General features: G+C 47.9%; 1 protein-coding gene across 1 annotated transcript in view; it reads right to left on the bottom strand.

Annotated features, from left to right (window-relative positions):
* Positions 1-12,946, bottom strand: part of ADRA1B (adrenoceptor alpha 1B) — a 48,580-nt gene extending 35,634 nt beyond the window's left edge. Inside the window, exon 1 of the mRNA XM_032403638.1 lies at positions 11,724-12,946. Coding sequence (XP_032259529.1) covers positions 11,724-12,672 — 949 coding nt within the window. The 5' untranslated portion in view covers positions 12,673-12,946. The remainder of the gene's footprint in view (positions 1-11,723) is intronic.
* Positions 12,947-20,859: the final 7,913 nt, after the last annotated feature.

Below are 20,859 nucleotides of genomic sequence, written 5' to 3'. Positions count from 1 at the left end.
ATTTGTCACCAATAGAAATCAGATTTATGATATCACATTACATTTGTTGCAGATATCTTGAAATATTTGCCCTTGTCACTACTTCAAAATTATAGTGGTTATTTATTTGACTTGCTGCTAGATCTTGTTTATTTAATATGTTAATAAAGAACATTTTTTATTCTATCATAAATTTGTTTTTTTCAACATTGGAATAATCATTTCAACATAATTGTTTTCTTTGCAATCCTGTCTCTTATTTTATGTGTCTATAGTGAGAAGGGGCTTCATCAGGTTGCCAGAGGGGCCCAGGGAGCAAGAAAGCCCAAGAACCCTTGTGTTAAGGTAACTTCTGAAGCGTTGGGGACAAGAAGTCACAAATGGATGCTGTCAGGGTGTACTTACAAGCAGGGAGAGGGGCCCTACCACTTTCTCTTGGTGCCAGGGGGCGATTTATGGCCTGAATATATAAATTGGAGATGTAATTTTGTTGTTGTTGTTCCAGTTGGTGGCACTTCCTTCCCCCCCACCAGCTGCCTCCCTGGATCTCTGCCCGGCTGTGCTGGTGGTGGGAGCCCGGGGGCCCATGCCTGCGAATGACAGTAAGCCCGGCTTGCCCTTGGTCCCATTTTAACCTCCTTCTGGGGCATAGCCAGGGTGCTGAGCTCAGCCTCTGAGCAATGCTCGTCAGCCTGGCAAGAAACTCTATCTTAAAAAAGAATTTCAAAAATCATGCGAAGCCAAACCCCAAATGCATCCCAGCTTCAGGGGAGCAAGATGCTGTGAGCAGATACCCCTAGAAAAAGTGAAATGGGGCTCTGTGAGGAATGGTCCCCTTGTGTGTGCTAGAACATTCTGTTTCTGAACATTTGGCCTGAAGTGTTCCTTGATGCAAGCTTATAGCACAATTTGTGTACTCACAACAGAGGGGTGCTTGGGGGTTCAAAGGGGGCTCAGATGTGCTGCTGGTGGGTGTGGGCAGATGTACTCTTGACAGAGTCCTAGGAACACAGGCCTGTCAGTGAGTACTCTACTCTGGGTTGACTCACGCTGTCATGCCAGGAGTGGGGGTGATGGATGGAGTGAAGATGCCCCTCCCCCTACAGATATTCCAGCCTGAGGAGTCCTTCAGAGCTCACTCTCCCCTCTGCTCCCCAAATCTTATTATTTCAGCCTTCCTCTTCTCTTGTCTCTGCATTCCAGAGATACGTGTCCTTCAGGTTACACCACTTCTCTTGGGTGAGATGGATCCATTCCTTCATTTACTAAGTACTTAAGGTCAGCCAAGCCATGGTTTCAGACACCACCTCCATCACTTGTGGAACCAGAGTACGTTAGCTGAATGAAGATCTAGTAATTTCAAGTCAACATTTACAGTGACTCCTCTTGCCCACAAAGAATAGACATGAGAAGTTGCATCTTTCCTCCTGAAATTGTTGCTCACTTCATTTTCATTCTTCTTCTTTCTCCCGATGGTTGAGGCTGTGGGTGCCAGATTCTCTCTTCTCCCCTCCCTCAGGCTCCTCAGTGAGCACACTCTTCTGCAAACACTCTTACTCAGGGGTTTCACATACAGAGGTACTCGTATCACTCAAATTTTGAGTGATAAATTTGTTTTGAGAGTAAGGAGCGTTACGATAATCATCATCATCATCATCACCATGTTTTGGTAACAGACGTAATGGGGGTTGGGACATCGGGTCACTTCATTGTAAAGCAATGCTGTATTGCCCGACAAGCAGACCCAGTAAGTCTTTAGAGCAGTAGCAAACCTGTGACATGTCCACTTTTTTGGGAAGTAATTTGATATTAAAGAAATCAAAGTAGTCTTCATGGAATAAACCAGAATGTTGTGGGCCTAACGTTTATCTTAGGGCCCCATATGTGTGTGTGCGTGTGTGTGCATGTATGTATTTTAGTTTAGAATTACATTGGAGATGGGAGAAGCATTCACTTCTCATTACCTTGGGCCCCTCTAAAGGTCTTAATCTGGCCCTGCTATGACGTTCCCAGAATTGTCTCCTCCTCCGCTTCTTCCACGGGGATCAGGTCTGGCCACATCCCTCCAAGAGGTGAGAGGACCTTGACAAGGGCCGGTAAGGTGAGGGGAAATGGGGTCGGTTGGACAAGGTCTCCACCCGGAGTGGGTGGAATGGTAACCTTTTAATAAAGAATGAAATCGCTGTCCAATTTTCAAGCTCCTGCCTGTGTCCACTCTGGTCTTCACATATCCCATCTTACTTCATTGGCCCCATGACCAGGCCCAAATTGGCGTTTGGTTTTAAGAAGCAGTCATGACAATCTCCTTTCAATGTGCCTGTGATCATTTCTGGGAATGAGATAAGTCATTTAACGCCTCTAAGCCTCATTTCCTTATTTATAAAATGGGCAAGACCCTAATACCTGTCTGATGGGAAACTGGTAGATAAAGCCTGGAATGCTCTGTATGAATTATAGCTGCAGTTGGTATTTTTACTGAGAGTCTACTGGGTACATGTCTTCAGGCGTGGAGGATGAGATGAGTCAAACCTGGACCCTGTCCTCCAGAGGTCCACAACCCGAGAGCGCTGCCAACGATGTGCACATCATCCTAATCCCCATGGACAGTTGTAGCGGGCATGATAAACACGGGATAGAGGGAGGGTTCACTGCCAGGAAAGGCATGGGAACCAAGAAAACTTCCGTGAGAGAGGTGTCCACAGAACCGGGGTTTCACAGGTAGGCGGGATTGGGATATTCAGGGGGTACAGAAAGAGCATTTCTAGTAGAGAGAAACAATCTGAGCAAATGCACAGGGGAAGGAAGATGCAAGGTGTATTTGGGAAACGACAGCTAATTCTATCCGAGTTATAGTAGGCTCCTAATTCTCCCGCTAAACTCATAGTGCTGCCTATTTACTCACTCAGTTAGCTTTTGTGAACACCTGTGTTAGGCAGAGAGGAAAGATGTGGTCACTGCTTATAAGACATTCAGTTTGTAGAGGAGAGAGGTAAGTCGATCAGTCACCAGGTTTCTAGGGAGAGCCATCCCTGCCATGCTTGGGTGTGGATGAAGGGCACCTGCTTAGCCTCAGCATTCCTCTCTCTCTCTTTTTTTAAAAGATTTACTTATTTATTTTAGGGGGGCACAGAGATAGAGGGAAAGAGAGAGAGAGAGAGAAAGAGAAGCAGACTCCTTACTGAGCACAGAGCATCTCAGGACCCCGAGACCATGACCTGAGCTGAAATCAAGAGTTGGTTGCCTAACCGACTGAGCCACCCAGGGGCCCCACGGTTCCTCTCTTTGTGGGAACTCTAAGGCCCTGGGAGGGGACACAGGAATTTTCCTCATAGTTGTATGATTTTGTAGTTTTCAAAAGTAAGATCTATTGAGTGCAATTGATTAGGGCCACTGTCTGTTTCCATACCGACTTCCCTCTATCTTAACCAACTGAGCCACCCAGGCGCCCCCCGACTTCCCTCTATCTTATTTCCCCTCACATGGGTGTTAGGAAAGGGGCCATCAGCATTTTTGAGAGCTATTAAGAGTTGAGATATATTTCATTTTGGTTCTATTCAGTAAATATATGTAGTTTGCAGACTTTTCTTTCTGTATAGCTTTGTCATCTCTAGCCAGTTACTGCAACGTGGAAACAGCTTCTGGAGATTCTCTCTTGTTCATGATGCTGACTCACCTGGACCTGTGACATCAGGAGGTAGGGCCAGAGGCTGAGTCGTGATACGGTAAGTCCTATGGTGCTGGGACCACATGTATGTGGGTGGCAGAGGTGAATCATGGTCTGAAATATATCCAGCCAGAAACTAAACTAAACTGCGAAAAAGTCTTCCAAGTTTTAGGTTTTCCTAAATTTGATAAAAGTTTTTTTTTTTTTTTTTTAATTTACTTATTTGAGAGAGAGAGAGAGAATAGCAGGAGGAGCATAGGGAGAGGGATAAGCAGACTCTGTTGAGCATGGAGCCTGACGTAGGCCTCAATCTCATGACCCGAGACCGTGACCTGAGCCGAAATCAAGAGTCAGAGGCTTAAACACAGCCACCCAGGCACCCCCAAATTTTATAAAAGTCTTAAAAAACTATGTGAAATTACCAATCATAAGTTGGGAGGCTGCAAAATGTCTGAAGTGCCATAATAAAAGAGAAATTTTGAGTTATCTTGCTAGGGGAAAGACCCAATTATTTTTATATTTCTTTATGTTCTTGCCAAGACATGATGCCTCTCGGTCGCCGAATGATGGGCTGCCACTTGCCCTTCCTTTCCTCCTTCTCTGAATAGACTCTGGTTTCCCCCAACTCCTTTTTGGAGTTCCATAAGTTGTAGCTCAGAGCTCCACACTTAGAGTACTCCCAGTGATAACGCTTTAGCATTATCTGATTGCCCAGATGTGAATGTAGGTTCTATCCCTCATCAGCTGGGTGGCCTTAGGTAAATCACTCAACCTCTCTGAGCTTCAGTTTCCTTACCTGTAAAATGGGGACAATAACAGTGTGCATTTTGTAAGCCTTTGGAGAGGAGTCAATGAGAGAACGCACAGAAACGCCCCCTAGCCCTGGGTAGCCCAGGGAGCCTGGCACACGGCAAGACCTTATAAATGGAATCTCTTAGTATTATTATTATCAGACGTGATCCGGGAGCACAGTGACTGCGGAAACATCCTGCAGATGCCGGAGAAAGCAATTTCCCAGTGTGGCCCAGCGGCTATCAGTTATTTTTATGAGACACACACACACACACACACACACACACACACACACACTCACAGGTAAAGGCATTTCCTGCATTACAGATCGGAACGGGCCCATCTGGGAGGGCGCTGCAGCTCCACCCACACCCGTTGGCATTTCTGTGGCCTGTTTTGCCCCAGCAGGACTCAGTGCCTCCACAAATGGTCCCCCATCCTGTTGTACCCTTCACACACCATCCCTCCCCCTCCTGCCCTTCTGCCCCAGTCCCTTGAATGTCACTGCAAAGCTGAGGCTAACTCATTATCCATCCCCTCCCTCCCTGGTGCCCTAACTTCCCTCCTTTACTGCTCGCTTTCTCCCCCAAATATTTATTGTGTCTCACCACCAGGGTATCTTCCATGATGCCAGGACTTTAGGAGATCACAGTAAAATTTCAAAAACATTTTTGGTGGAAATAGACATAGGGCTACAACTTGTTATTCTGCCAAATAGGACATTAAACACACAATACACACAGGACTATGACTATCATCACTACTTATTACCACCATTCCATCAAAGAAATGCTATTTCAGTGTCCCAAAATAGAAAGGACAGTCATTTATATTGAATACATTTGGAAAAACACAGACTTTTTCTCATTTTTTTTTTTCCTTATTTTGTCACGAGCCAGTAAAAATGTTAGGCCCATGGGCACCAGACCCGAGACAAATGTTCAGAAAGTGCTGCAGTGACAACAGGAATGAGATAACAAGTGCTTACTGAGTGCCAAATGTGGAGTCTGATAGACTCTACCATTTACTAGCTGTTTGACCTTGGGCCAGTTACCAAACCTCTCTGATCTCTTGCTCCCTCACCTATAAACACAGGGCTGATGATGCTTGCTCTGCAGAGGGGTTTGTGAGGATTATGGGCAATACATGGAGCTCAGTGGTGAGCAGTGTACGCATCACACTGAGGAGCTGTGTCTGCAGTGCCCATTCTCTTCCTCTCCTCCGGGGCAGCTCTAGTTGAAAGAATTCACCCTCCTTCCTGCCAGCCTTCTGCCTTCCTCCCCGTGGACTAGCCCACGGTGGGCAGGATTGGAGGTGCTCCTGGCTGCACTGGGGGAAGCATAAGCAAGTTTTCTTGGCTCTCCATGGGGTGCTCATTCCAGGGCTTCCCAGGCATGGGGAGGACTGATGCGAGGCTGGCTGCATAGGCATCACCTGGGAACTTGTTAAAGATTGGGATTCTCCACCCCTTCATGAGAAATCCTGACACAGTCGGTCTGTGCTGGAGCCCAGGGATCTGTGCTTTGGGGAAGAGCCCTCTGCCAGATGTTTCTGATGAATAGCGGGTCAGTTGTTGGTCACAGTGCCCAGCTTTTGGGTCAGGACATTCTGTCTACTCAGAAGGGTGTCTGGCAGATCACTCCTAGCATGCTGTCCCGTGAACCCTGATGGCTGGGGTCTGAGGAAGGTCCTGGGAGGAATCCTCGTGGCTGTGTTTTGCTGGCCTCTCAACGAATTATACCTGTATCACCCAGAAACTTCAGAGTCATTCCAGACACATTTCTCATTCTCACTACCCCTCCTAAATCATATAACTGACCCATCCCCAAGTCCTTGAATCTGTCCATTTCTCTCCACCTTCACTGCCCCCCAGCCCGAGTCTAAATTATCATCAGCTCTCCCTGGGCCTGTGGCCTCCTAACCGTCATGCCCCGGACTCATGCTCCACATAGAGGCCTGATTCATCGTTTCAAGACATAACTCAGATGTTATCTCTCGTCTGCTTCAAATGCTTCGGGGAGTGGCCAGTGTAGTTTAAGATAAAATCTTAAGTCCTTGATGGGGCCTAAAACCCCTGCATGGCTTGGCCTCTGCCCACACCTACAGCCCTGACCTGCACCTGCACCCTCCTCCCCCAGCCTTGCTACTTCCCCACCAGATCCTGCCTCAGGTCTCTCAGGCAGGCCCTTGCTTCTGCCCGGACCCTCTCCTTCTACCTCAGCCTTCACTGAGTTAGCTCCTCCACACCATGTCACTCAGGGGCCCCTGTGATATGCTGGCTCTTGTTATTTACTTTAAATGGCATCTCACCCCTTTACTTTTAGGTCACTTGTTACAATTTGTGGTCGTGTTTATTTGTGTGCATGTGATTTTCAAATGATCTGTGTTTCCCACTAGAACGAAATCCTGTGAGGACATGGAACATGGCTGTTCTGCTCACCACTATATCTCTAGCATAATACCCGGATGCAGTAGGCATCCAATACGTATTTATTCAATGAATGAATGAATGAATGAATGAGTCAAGATGTAGAGCTAGATTCTCAGATGGAGGGCAAGGTCCCACTTTTTCCTCTGGCTGGGGTGATGAAAGGCCGGGCATCGGGAGACCCACATCCTACACAGGGCCGGAGGTGTGGAGCAAATCCAGCCCTGAGCTAGAATGCGGATGACCTTCCCTGACATTTTCTGGGTGAGTCTTTTTGCAGGGGTGAGTGGGGAGCAGAAGAAAGACAGGGCTTTGTAACAGAAGTACAATACCCAGCTTTTGACAAGGTGGCTCTGGAGTTTCGGGGCACATTTGCTATGAGAGCAGATTGGAACCAGGGAGCAAGAAGGCCAGACATCTCCTAGCTGCAGTCAGTGGAACAGCTATGTGCCTGTCCTGACAGACTGGGATTCAACCCTTGGCTCTATCATTTACTTGCTGTGTGACCTGGGGCAAGAAGACTAACCTCTCTGAGCTCCTGCGTATCCATCTTTAGAGAGGGAGCAATTATTCTCCCCTGTCAGGGCAGCTGTGAGGATTAATGAGATAACGTCTGCAAAGAGCCTAGAAGAATGTCTGGCACATAGTACCTGCTTCATAAAAATATGATCTCACGAGGCTGTAAACATCCTGCAGGCAGAAGCCATGTAGCACATAGTAGGTGTGTTAGAAGTCTTTATTAATGATTTCATAAATGGTTGAATGTATTTTCCTTCAGAAGGACTTTCCTTTTCCAGGAAGGATTCCCTGTGTATAAAAATTTCTCCCTCACTCAAACCAATTGCTTTCTTTGTGAGCACCTCAAATCCCCGTGTTTCAAAACAGAGCTGAAGGGTTAGTGTGTGTATTTGTGGGGGTGGCCCTGTCCTGAGTCATCTCTGAGACCCTCACCCTCCCCTGTGCAGGAATTCATCAGCCTCGATTTGAATGAGAGGACTAGAGACACAAATCAATGGAGAGAGGGATTCCTATTTGGTCCCAGTACTATGAGAACACAACTGTTTCTTTGAAATTGACCTTCATTTATTTGGAGGGGAAAGCAGTTAGTTCAATAATGGCTTCCTGGTGCCTTTCAGCATTTTAAAAGACGGAAGAAAGATCTGGAGCGAGGCAAGGTTCCAGTGTTTTCTAAACAACGCACTAAATCCAGCTACCAGTTGGCTGCCCAGTACTTCCTGCTGTCCGTGCACCTCCCCCTCCCGCCCCACTCCAATCTATCCCCGCAATGCAATGCACATCCTTAGTAGCCCAGCCACTCCTTGAGACCCTGACCAGGTCTTCCCCAGGTGGGTAGGAGCCAGCCTTCACTCTAATGCCTGGCAGCTGAAGATTCCTTGGACATCTTGCATATGGCCCATTGAGTAGAAATGCTGCTGTATTATATTCCAATTATTTCCTGTCCCTCCATGGCCCAATTCCAGGGGCTGAATAAAGAGGTCCTTGTTTGGTGGAGTCCATCCCTGCTCCCAAGTGAGAGCTGGTCCCTGGTCCGACTTGGTCTGAGGCCACAGGGGAAGGGTGGGGAGGAGGTAGGGAGGGTGTTACAGGTGGGGAGAGCTCCACAGGAGATGAGGGGCCCAGCCCCACAGGCAGCCCAACCCTGTTCCCAAAAATAAAAATAAGGGAGGAAGGAAAACAAATGGGGCCTCTGCCCAGGACCCTGCAGAGGGCATGGCTATTTTCCTTCCTTCCCAGGAGGGATCCCAACCCTTCTCTCCCACAGAGAAGACAAACACAGCTATGGAAATCTCATGCCATCCAGGCACCTGGAAGTCTGTTGCTAATTGGAAGTTCCTTCTACCTGCACCTCCCTGTTTGCCAATGACTGTCTCCCCCTAGATTTGCTTTCTCTCCTTGTGAGCAAAAAGCATTTCATGGAAAATTTTGAATTTGGAATCTTGTTCAGGCTCCAAAAGAGTTACTGTTCTACGTCATGCTCCCATTGTTTGGGTGTTACTTGAACTCAGGGGAAGTAGAAAAACCCACATCTCCATTTTGCTGGGATGGTCTTCCTAAATGATTAAGAACATGCTAATTAAGCACCTTATCTGTTTGAAGCTCTTGAGTACCTTTCAAAGTCCATCCCAAAGCCAAGGCCTAGAGTCCATATTTCTTACCTGCCAAGGCTTGGGCAACCAAGGGAGAGGATGCAGGCAGAGTAGCTTAGGGACAACACCTGGGGACACCTCCAGGAGATGGTGGCAGGGGTATTCAGACAGGTTTCATGGCAAGGAGAGGAGAAACAAGCTCTGAGAGCAGGCCATGGAAGCCAAGGACCTGAGATATTTGGGGGTTATGGTCTCAGACAGTCACGAACAGAAAGGGAGGAAAAGCAGAGATAGGGTGAGTGAGAAGAAGCTGAGGGTGAGTTTGAAGAGCAGGACCCACGGAGAAGACACATCATCCTACACCACCGCGTGCCTGGGGAAGGGCTAAGCTTTGCAGCATTTAAAACCTTGGTGTCCAGGAGGCTGGAGCCCGAAGGGAGCTGAGAGATCCTCTGGCCAGTGATTCTCAAAGCCTCGTCTGTGGACCACCTCTTCAGAATCACCTGGTGGGCTAGTTTAACATGAGGATTCCTGGAACCCATCCGATTTACTGAATCAGATTATCTGTGGATTATGGCTAAGAAGCTGAGTGTTTATCAAGTTCCACAGATGATTCTGATCTTTAATAAAGTTTGAGAGCCCTTGATTTAGTCCAACCCTCTTGTTCCCTGGAAGTGAGATCCTGAAGTCCAGAGAGGTAAAGCAACAAGCCTAGGGTAACAGAGTGGACTGATGGCAAAGCTCACATGAGAACTCTATTGCCCTTGATCCCCAGGGCAGTGCTCTTTCCATTTCGGCATGCAGGCAGCCTCTTCACCTATTTGGACCTGTTTCCATTGCCCCCTAAAGTGAAAGCTTGCACCTTTGATCCATTCTCTGCATCTTGCTGGGGCCTTCTCCTTCCTGAGGATGCTCTGGTCATAGCCTCTGCAGGCTGGGGGGCAGAGGCAGAAGGAAGAAAGGAGAAAAACTCAGTTCTAAGCCTTTAACAGGTGTGGGATTGGCCAGTGAGTAGAGAAGGAGAAACACAGTTATAACTGAGGGGCAATTGGGATTTGGTTTGTAGTACGAAGCTAACTTTCATTGAGCTTCTGCTGTGCACCAGACACTGCATTAAGTCCTTTCCATGCATTACTGCAAACCCCATGAAGCAAATAGTAATTAGCCCTATTTTGCAGATGGAGAAACTGAGGCTCACAGACCAGCGGTCCATAGCTAATGCATGACCAAATCACTTCCACATACAACCATGATCTTTATATAGCCCAAAGCAGTGTGAACTGTTACCCACTTTAACCCAACAAGCCTGCAAAAGGACCCTGAGACCTTGGGAAAAAAAGAAAACTTCTCTGCAGTGAGATGTGACCACTCTGGGGGGGGGGGGGAGGTACAGCTTCAAATGCTTCCCACGTAACAGACTAAAAATATTTCTAAAAGGCATTAACTTGCAAGCCTGCCTCAGAAATGACAACATGGAGAGTAGGTTAAACACCTTTTTTCCTTTATCTTTTTTAAATGGAAACTCCTGATGTCAATTTGCTTTCTTTCCATTTACCCTTTTCTGGTGAAAGCAGTGTGTCTGCAGAATTTTAGTTATTTGAGGGATTTGCTTATGTTCAGTTCTAATGGAGCCCCGGGTGTGATTGCAGGCATACATGGTCCATGGCATGTGGCAGCCGTTACCTCTTCTGATATCATGGCACATGACTTTGCAATGATCACCTCCCTCCATTCATTTTCTGGAGTGTCCCCCAGGGATGGGAGAGGAAACCACAGCAGATCAGTGCCTCAGAGAAGGGACAAGTGTTTCCCAAGCCATGTGGACAGCATATCACGGTACCCTCCTCTAGGTTTACCTCCTAACCAGAACTTGTCTTCTTAGGAAAAACCAGGAAGCTTTTTGAACAACTTAGTAAGACCACTAAACAAAAGAAGATGGACATATTTGTATAGGAGAGGAAGAACTCAATTTCATCCCAGCACGATTTGGTGTCTGGCAGCATAAGGTGAGGGACCACTGTAATTTAAATCTGGGTATTCCATGACTCACCAGAGTTAGGAACATTTTCGGGTAAAAATTGAAAACGTGACCCTCTGTCTTCCTTCTCTTTCAAATCTCAAGCTTTAGATAACTCAAAGGCTGACTGGGGTGGCGCGGCTGTTAAGATGTTCTTCCTAACTCATAACGAAGGGAGTACATTGAGGTGAGAGCAAGCAGTGAAGGGAGGAGGGGAGGACGCAGCCTCTGCAAAGCTCATGGGGAGCGTGGGTCTCTGCAAGAGCCCTGGAAATGCTGAATGAAAACTGCCTTTCTGCGTACGAGCTGCCTGCCTGCTTCCCAAATGCCGCGTCTGCGGTAACTACAAACTATTTTGTATGCTGCATTAGTGACGCTGCCTTAGCCGACACATCATTACTACTGAGATAACGCTGGTGTGATGTTCAAGTCCAGTGTCCTTCTTAATTATTAAACTGACGCTGTTGAATGAGTCATTCCACGTACCAGATTTTCCTCCTGTGGTTCTATTTCAAGTGACTAGCACCTTACTTAGTGTGTTCCACTCACACCTGAGTTGGTTCTTAGCCAGCTTACCCAGTCTGCAAAGCCTTTGCAGAACAAACAGTATTCTCTAATCTCCAAACACACACAGACTGCATAAAAAACAAAACCCACAAAAAACTTTACAGTAAGCTCAGCAGCAGACCCGAGATCTGAAAATACCCAGTTCCCCTCCGCCAGTCCCCAACTTACCAAGTGGTAGAGCGATGAAGAAGGGTAGCCAGCACAAGATGAACATACCGACCACAATGCCCAAGGTCTTGGCTGCTTTCTTTTCCCTGGAGAACTTAAAAAGTTTGACAGCTATGGAACTCCTGGGGTTGTGGCCCTTGGCCTTGGTACTGCTGAGGGTGTCCTCATGAAAGTTCTTGGAGTGGATCCTCAGAGTCAGCTCCTTGGAGTTGGACATCTCTTTCATGACGCCGGCCTCCAGGTTCTTGGTGGTCCTCTTGGCAACGATGTAGACGCGACAGTACATGACCAGAATGACCGCCAGAGGGATGTAGAAGGAGCCCAGGGAAGAGAAGAGGGCATAGAAGGGTTCTTCAGTGACCCCACATTCCTTGTCATCGTTGGGGGCTGGCTCCTTCCACCCAAGGAGGGGCCCGATGGAGATGACCGTGGACAAGACCCAGACACTGAGGAGTGCCAAGATGGCCTTCCTCCGGGTGACCAGCGTGGGGTACTGCAGGGAATAGCGCACCCCAATGTAGCGATCGATGGAGATGGCACACAGGCTCAGAATGGAGGCCGTGCAGCACAGGACATCCACGGCCGCCCAGATGTCACAGAAGATCCGTCCCAGCACCCAGTAGCCGAGCACCTCCAGGGCGGCCGAGAAGGGCAGCACGGTGAAGCTCAGCAGCAGGTCGGCAATGGCCAGGTTGACGATGAAGTAGTTGGTGGGCGTCCGCAGGTGACGGTTGCAGGCCACCGACAAGATGACGACGATGTTGCCCACGATGGCAAAGAGGATGAAGGCGCCCAGCACCAGGCCCACGGAGATGGCCCTGCTGATGTCCAGCTGGGGCAGTGTGGAGTTGCTCGAGGTCTGGTTGGGGCCAGTGAAGTTGGCATTTTTCAACTCGCCCCAGTGGGCAGGTGCTGATGTGTTGTGGCCGGTGTCCAGATCGGGATTCATTTTAGAGTCGGCGCTCCATAGCCTGGGGTGAGCAGGCTGGAAGGGCTGCGGCCAAGCTCCTCAGCTGCCCTGCAACTTTGCTTCGCCCGCGGTCTTCTTCCCAGAGGCGCCCTCCCGGCGAGGAGTCATCTCCCCTGCCCGGGGCAGCCCAGCCCGGCGGCGCGTCTCCTGCCTGCCTGCACTGAGCCGCCCGCTCGCTGGCTGTCAGAGGGAGGCGGCGGCGAGAGGGGCCGAGGCGGCAGCTCCAAGTTTAATGGTCCACGTCAGGCGCGCCGGGCCGGGCGGGCGGGGAGCGGCGGGGGAGGGGCGGCGGGCGGGGGGCGCCTGGCTCGGCCCGGCCCGCGGCGCGTGTGCGGGCAGCGGCGCCCAGCCCAGCCAGCGCCGAGGAGGGTCTGCTTGCAACGAGCCGCCTCTGGGCTGACTGCACGGCGGTGACATCAGGCGGGGGAGCCCGGCGCCCTGACTCCGCGCGGCACTAGGGGGCAATGCGGGTCCAGCGAAGGCGCCCGCAGCCCCGACGTCGCCGCCCTGGGCAGCCCCCGGGGGGCCGGACGCGCGCCCCTCCCCCCACCGGCCCCCGCTGCCCCCACCCCCAACCGACGCGAGCCTCCGGCTGGGGAAGGGGTTAGGAGCAACCTGAGCGTAGGGACCCCCGTCCCCCACCTTGGGTTGGCCCGCTGGGATTCTCGCCCCTTCTAGTCTCCCTTCAGTCTCAGAAGTGGCGTGGGGTGTTTGCCGCTAATGGGGGGCGTCTGGAGTCAGCACCCAGATTTAGGGGGATATGCAACTTGTGTGGCGCCTAAAGGAAGGATTGCAAGGTTAGGCAGGTGAGAGGGATTTGAGTCAGATGTGAGACATTCCCCACCCCTTCTCGCCTTTACCTCCTTGTGAAACCTCTCTGGTCTCCTAATAAAGTCCCGAGGCTTCTCTTCATTCGTTTATTCACTCACTCACTCACTCATTCACTTATTCATTCGACAAATTGTTAACGAGTCCCCACTGCCTGCGCTGGGGGCATAGCAATTGAACCAAGGAGACAAAGACCTCCTGCCCTCCAGGAGCTTACACTCTACTGGGAGGAGACAGACAATAAATAAGCCAATTATGAGGTGTGTCCTATGCTGACAGTTGTAACAGAAAATAAAGCAGGGAGGGGGAAATGGAATGGTGTGTGTGTGTGTGTGTGTGTGTGTGTGTTGTGGGGAGGGGTATTTGAAATTTTAAATGTCACTGAAATGACAAGTTTGAGTCAAGATCTGAAAGAAATGAAGGACAAGTTACTGGGCTATATGGGGTGAGGGGGGTGGTGGTGGCCGCGGAAGAGACCTCCAGGCATTTGGGGAAAGGACTTGCGAAATCTGGATTATTTATTGATTTTTTTCCTTTTCTGTCTGATATTCATGTTGGACATTCAGTTATAGGGACACACTCCTAAAGGTGGGCATATGGTACTTAGGAGAGAAGATATGGGCAGAGGGAGAGCCTTATGGTAGTTGACATTTTTTCAACACTTGTGATGTCCCAAACAGTGCGCTAAATATATTTTGCATTTTCTCATAATCCTAAGAAAGAAGGGCTATTCTCATCATCATTTCCATTTTGTGGATGGGCAAGGTACAGTGAAGTTTAACCCTTTGCCCAAGTCCACATAGCCATCATGGAGAGAAGCTAGGAACTTGATCCAGCTGCAGGTCTATCTAAAGTTGAGCACTGAGCAGCGGTGTCACACTTTTCCCCTGGAAGCACTCAAGGGGGTGGATTTTTTCCCCCAGATTTATTGAGATATAACTGACATATAACTTTGTATGAGTTTAAGGTATACAGTGTGCTGATTTGATATATATTGCAAAATGATTACCATCATAGTGTTAGCAAACATCTTCATCATGTCACATAAATATAATTTCTTTTCTGTGGTGAGAACATTTAAGATCTACTCTTAGCAACTTTCAAGTAGATAATACAGTATTATTAACTATAATCACCATGCTGTACATTAGATCCCCAGAACTTATTTATCTTATAACTGGAAGTTTGTACCCTTTGATCAACATCTTCCCATTCCACTGTCCCCAACCTCTGGCTTTTAGATTCCACATATAAGCTACATCATATAGTATTTCTCTCTCTTTATCTTACTTCACTTAGCATAATGCCCTCAAGTTTCATCCATGTTGTAGCAAGTGGCAGGATTTCCTTCTTTCTCTTGGCTAAATAATATTCCATTGTATATATATATACTGTATCTTTTTTATCCATCTACCAGTTGATGGACACTTAGGTTGTTTCCATATCTTGGCTCTCATGAACAATGCTGCAATGAACATGGATGTGCAGATATCTTTTTGATATCATATTTTCATTGGCTCTGGCTATATAACCAGAAGTGGAATTGCTGGGTCATATGGTAGTTCTGTTTTTAATTTTTTGGGGGAACCTCCATACTGTGTTCCAAAGTGACTCTCCCAATTTACATTTGAGGAAGGGAGTGGATTGATTGTTGAAGAGGGACCTGTCTTCCAAGTAGTAAATTTTTGGGACCTGAGTGACTAGTGCTAGGAAAGAATTCACATTTATTGAGCTTCTACTGAGAGCCAAGCATTTACTCATTTTCTTTTATTCTTCACAACAATGCTTTGAGAGGGGCGTAACCATTGTCCATTGACAGATGAGAAAACCCTGGTTCCAAGAGAGTTAGTACATTCCTGAGATCATGTGGTTGTTAGACTTGTGGCAGAGCAACGTAGTGACAGCCGTAGATTGAAAGGTAAAGCTTGACGCCTTCTTTTCCTCTCGTCCAGAAGCTGGCATCTAGGGCTTCCCACTGTCTGCCCTTGATAATCACTATAACTTGGGGTTATAGGGGTGGGGAACCAGGAAGTCACTCAGGGTGATTTACATTTAAACTCCTCAACCTAGAGGTAGGTTCTTAACCTCTTTTTTATTATATAAACATATAATACAAAATATAAATACATTTAATAGATAATATAAAATATAATACATATAATACAAAATATAAATACATGGTTATCACACACCTATCTAAGGTTTTAATCTAAGGCTTTAATCTTCTCCCACCAAAATGCAGAGATTCTCAAATGCACAAAATACACAATTTCAAGGGTTCCTTGAGATTAAGAAATGTGTGGTAGAGACAACCCTGAAAACAGATTTTTTTCCCGTTTCAATTAAATTTGCTTAAGTTGTATCTGAAGATTTTAAAATATGAGATTCACAGGTTTATAGCGATTTAACTCCTCAAGAGCTATCAGAAATTTCACTTGCCCATTTTCCCATTTGGGAGGTGGTCTAGGAGGCAGAGGGAAGTGGTAAACTCCCATAGATAGTTATGTGTGGAATTGGATATCAAACTCCGTTTCCCCAGACCCCAGAGCAGTGCTCCTTCCTCTGCCCAAAGGGAAGCCACACACGATAGCCACTCATGACTTGGTTCAGGCATCAGAATGTAGAAGAGATTATTGAGCCAGATCAAAAGGTTCAAAATCCATGTAGATTTCAGACATATTGTCATTTACTGGTGTCTTTCACAAAGGCAAAACAAACATCCCACCATAAGGCAAACAGGTATTAGCCTTAATAGCAGCCATGTACCAGGACCCCACTAAGCAACCTTTGCTAATGGTCCTTTTCTTGCTGCTCCTCCCTTCCCTTCGCTGGATATGCCTCTTAACCCCTCTGGCTGATATTTGACCCATGGAATTGACCATTTGTTTAGGTGTCATGAGGATACAGACGATATTTCATTTTCTTGGTACTCCCTGGGGCAAAGCCAAGCATAAAGCTCTGACTCACTCGAGGCTTGGGGAAGAAGAACCTTTTCATTATCCATCTGATTACATTAGAAACCTCTGATGTTGCAAACTCCCATTTCTGTGAGCCCTCTAGGAGAGGCTGTCACTGAGTTTGACCTGTGGGGAGACCAGGGCTATGGGAAGTTCTGAGATCAGCTTAGAGACTCAATGGGGGGAGGTCTCTCACCTGTGACCATGCAGTTTTGCATGGTGTTCCCTCTCTAGCTCTCTCCACCAGCCTCACACAGGAACATCTGCTCTGTGTAAGGCACCATGCTAGGTGCTGTGGGCAAATCAAAGATGAATTAAATCAAGCAAGCGATGCCCTAGCCCTGAGCTCGGGTCTGTGAGAGGGGATGACAATGGTGAAGCACCCTTCAGAGAGTAACCTGCTATGTGCCAGGCCCTGTGCTATGTACTCCGTGAGCATTTACTCAAAGCTTCACAACAGTGCAAGGTAAGAATTGTCCCCATTTTACAAATGAGGAAACTGAAGTCCAGAGAGGTTCATTCACTGAGTAAGCAGCATTGGTATTCGAAGCATTGTTGTCTGGCTCCAAAGCTTGCATCCTTCTCTCTGCAGCAGACTGAGATTAAAAAAAAAAAGAAAAAAAAAAAAGTGGCAGAAGGTTCAGTGTTAGCCCTGAAGGAAATTACAGCAGAAAACAGAATGTGATCAGGGTCCTGAGCAAAGCAGAGGTCGGCGTGGGGACGGCAAGGCAGAGCTGGCCAAGAGAGAGGGCTCTGCAATGGGACTCCTTAGGTCAGGCTTCCTTGCCTTCCAGACCAGGACTTGCTCTGCTGAGGATTTGAGAGCCGGCTTGGATTCTAATCCTGCTTCCCTCATTTTTTTTTTTTTTAAGATTTTATTTCTTTATTTGACAGAGAGAGAGCAAGAGAGCACAAGCAGGGGGAGTGGCAGAGGGAGTGGGAGAAGCAGGCTCCCTGCTGATTATGGAGCCGATGATGCGGGGGGCTCTATCCCAGTACCCGAGGATCATGACCTGAGCCCAAGGCAGACGCTTAACCGACTGAGCCACCCAGACGCCCCCTGCTTCCCTCATTTAATAGCTATTAATATGACCTTGGGCAAGATAATAAAGTGAACTCTAGCATCAAACAGACCTGGGTTATGTCCCAGTTCCACTAATTTATTAGCTGTGTGTCCTTGGGCAAGTCACTTAATCGCTCTCAGCCCCAGTTTCCTCACCTGTGAAATGAAGATCTTGACAGTCCCTAACTCAGATTGGGCTGAGTTGAGGATTAAATGTGACAATGTGTGTAAAGTGCCTAGGACAGAGTAATAGTAATAGTATCAGCCAAGAGTTACTAAGGGCTTACTAGACGCTAAGCATTGTGCCCCAAATGCCTTATATACAGTATCTGATTTAATCCTGATAATAATATTGTGAGGTGGATGCTATTATGATTGACACTTTCTAGATAAGGAAACTGAGTCTCAGAGTGGTTGCCCAAGGCTGCAGGGCTAGCACGTGACAGAGCTGGAATACAATGCACCCAGTGAGTGAGGCTACACATGAAAAAGAACTGGACATGTGAGGCATCTGCTTCATGAGGTAGACTGAGGTCTCGGGGACTTGAAGGAGAATTTTTACCCTTGATGTAGCCCAGATGGGAGAGATGAGAAGCCCCCTTTCTCCTGGGCAGGGGACGCTGGCTACAGCAGAGGCGTTTCCTCTGCCTCCAAAGACGGCAGGTCAGAGGATCCCAGGACTGAGAGATTTCAGCTCCCTCGAGGCAAACCTGTCCTCTCTGGTAATTACAGTTCGTCAATCTTTGGTGCGGGCTCCCCGGCCCAGAACTTCCCGTAGCACAGCATTTCCCGGTAAGGTAGAGAGAGCTCTGTAGCAGTCCTTTTTGCAGCAGGCTGGTGACAATTAATTGCCAAGTCATCCAGGGGCTGAATTCATGGCACGTGCTCTGGGAGAACCCGGGAACCCTGAATTGGGGGCTGGGGTGCGAACGCACAGGGTGCCAGAACGTGGAGTGTGAAAACCCGCTGACTCTGGAACCGGGGAACTGGTCCCTTCTTCCTTATGCCCCAGCAGCAACTCTGGTGGGACAAGGTAAACAGGTTGCCGACGCCAACCCGAGGTGTTGCAGACCCGAGGGCCAAGGGGAGTGTGTGTTGTTTTCTCAAATGACTCTGGCTGTCCCTTTATGGCTGTGGGCTTTGCCCATCATTTTGCCCAAGAATCTGTGGTGGTCCTAAGATAGAAAGAGCCTCCAGGTTGTGATCTGGTTTGAAGGTGGGTGGCTGTGTTTGCACTGTGCTCTCCATAAGACCGATGCCATTGTCCACAACAAAGACCTAGGGCAGGGAGCTGTTGGGAGGTTTTACTGGGGCTAAAGCTCTCCCCAGGTGCCTGTGTATTGCCGCTGCCAGGATTTACTTTCCAACCACATTTGTTAAAACCGCCAAAGGTTAACGTACAACATCACAAAACAAAATTTATGGCAATAGGCTCCTTACAGCTGACTTTTAAGTCACTGGCCTCTCTGGGCTCTTCTGTTATAGTCAGGATCACCCACTTCTGCGATGTCAGAGTCAGAAGGACCCTAGAGAGCATCTAGTTCGGGGTCAGCAAACTCTAGCCGGTGAAACAAACCTGGCGTGTGCCTGTTTTTGTAAATAAAGTTTTATTGGAACACAGCCAGGCTCATTCGCTTATGTTTTGTCTGTGGGTACTTTCATGCTACAATGACTGAGCTGAGTAGCTGCAATAGGACGGTCTGTCCAGCAAAACGTAAAATATTTACTCTCTGACCCTTTATAGAAAATGTTTGTTGACCCTTGATGTAGTTCAATACTGTTATTTTACATGTGGGAACACAAAGGCCCAGAAAGGAGAAGGGATTTGCCAAAGGCAGAGACAGGGTTAGTAGCCCAGAGATTTGACCCCATCCCCATGACTGTTTTTTGCCACTGGTTTTTTGTTTTTTGTTTTGTTTTGTTTTGTTTTTTTGCCTCTGTTTGTGCAGTCTGGCATAGGCTCTGAGTTTGAATCTCAGCGATAGTTGATGAGATGTGTGACCTTGGGCGAGCTGCGTAACCTCTTTCAGTCTCCATTTTTTTCACCCGAGAACTGCAGATAATGCATCCTATTTCTTGAGATAAGGCCCAGACTGGGTCGTTGTGAGAATTAAAGGAGCTATAGTCTGTAACCCTCAGGGTGGGACCTGGCTCATAGAAAACACAATCAAAAACATGTATTATTATTACTGATGTCCTTTGTGATTTTACATGTATTAATCTTAACCCCCCCACCCCCCACATTTCATAAAGAAAAGGGCTACCCCTTACCACTGGTTCTTTAGCTTTTTGGGTCCTGGACCTTGTTGAGGATCTACTGAGTGCTGTGGACACATTGCTCTACTCCACTCTTTTCCTGAATTCCTTATAGGAGCTTCCTCAGTGCCAAGTTCCCGGCAGGGCCCCTTGATCAATTGATCTGCAGCCTGTTACTTCTTATTTTTGTTTGCTGAGCCTCTCTCCCGCTGACTCAATCTCAGTGTAACCTCTTTCACTCTTGGGCAACAGAACGAATCCAGCGTTTTCCCTTTCATCATGGAGCAACACTTGAACTGAGTACAGTGAGTGGACGCTGGCCCTATCCTGTCTTCCTGGAGCTCACGGTCTGAGATGAATAACGGGAATATGCATCTGAGGATGCAGAGTTGTGTCTGACATTGAACATGAATGTGAGTTAAATAAGGAAACAAATAAATACATGACATAGGTCTCAAATTTCTCCGTCCTTCCTCTTCTTCCGCTTCTGTGCTCTCTGAACCAAACCATTCAACCTTTTTTGGGGGCTTTTCACTTGCGATGGCCACCAAGTTCAGAGAGGTCTAAAGGAAGTGGTGGGAACCTTTCTCCTTGGGGGCATCTAAAAATTATATCTGGTATTAGAGCCCAACTTTGGAGAGGACAGACCGGGCCCCTGGGGAGCAAGGCGAGGAAGTGATGTCAGAGGACGATTTCTGCCTTCTCATTTCCGTTCTCTGACAGAGATGACAGCGAAGGGCCCTAGGGTGAGGGTGGGTGGGCATGCTTGGGAAGGGAGTGTGGCATCCCCGTGGGTCCTGTGGGCATGGCAAAGGAGGGAGGAGTGTGAGAAAGAGGCAGTTTTCTTTGCCTATCTCTGCCGTGCATTGAAGAATGCCGGGACAGGAAATGCCCAGCGTTTCTCAGCTATTTATTGGACACCAACCCGACAAATTTGGAAGGTTGCCTCAGGAGTCCTGAAAAGATGAAGGGAGAAGGAGGAGGAGCCTTGTTTTTCTTTTTTTTTTTTTTTTTCCTTGCCTTTTGTGGGACTTCCCTGGTAAGTGCTTGTGGGTAGGGGGT

Source organism: Phoca vitulina, unplaced genomic scaffold (genome assembly GCF_004348235.1).
Source record: "Phoca vitulina isolate PV1807 unplaced genomic scaffold, GSC_HSeal_1.0 scaffold6, whole genome shotgun sequence".
NCBI lineage: Eukaryota > Metazoa > Chordata > Mammalia > Carnivora > Phocidae > Phoca > Phoca vitulina.
This window is presented reverse-complemented; position numbering and strand designations above follow the sequence as displayed.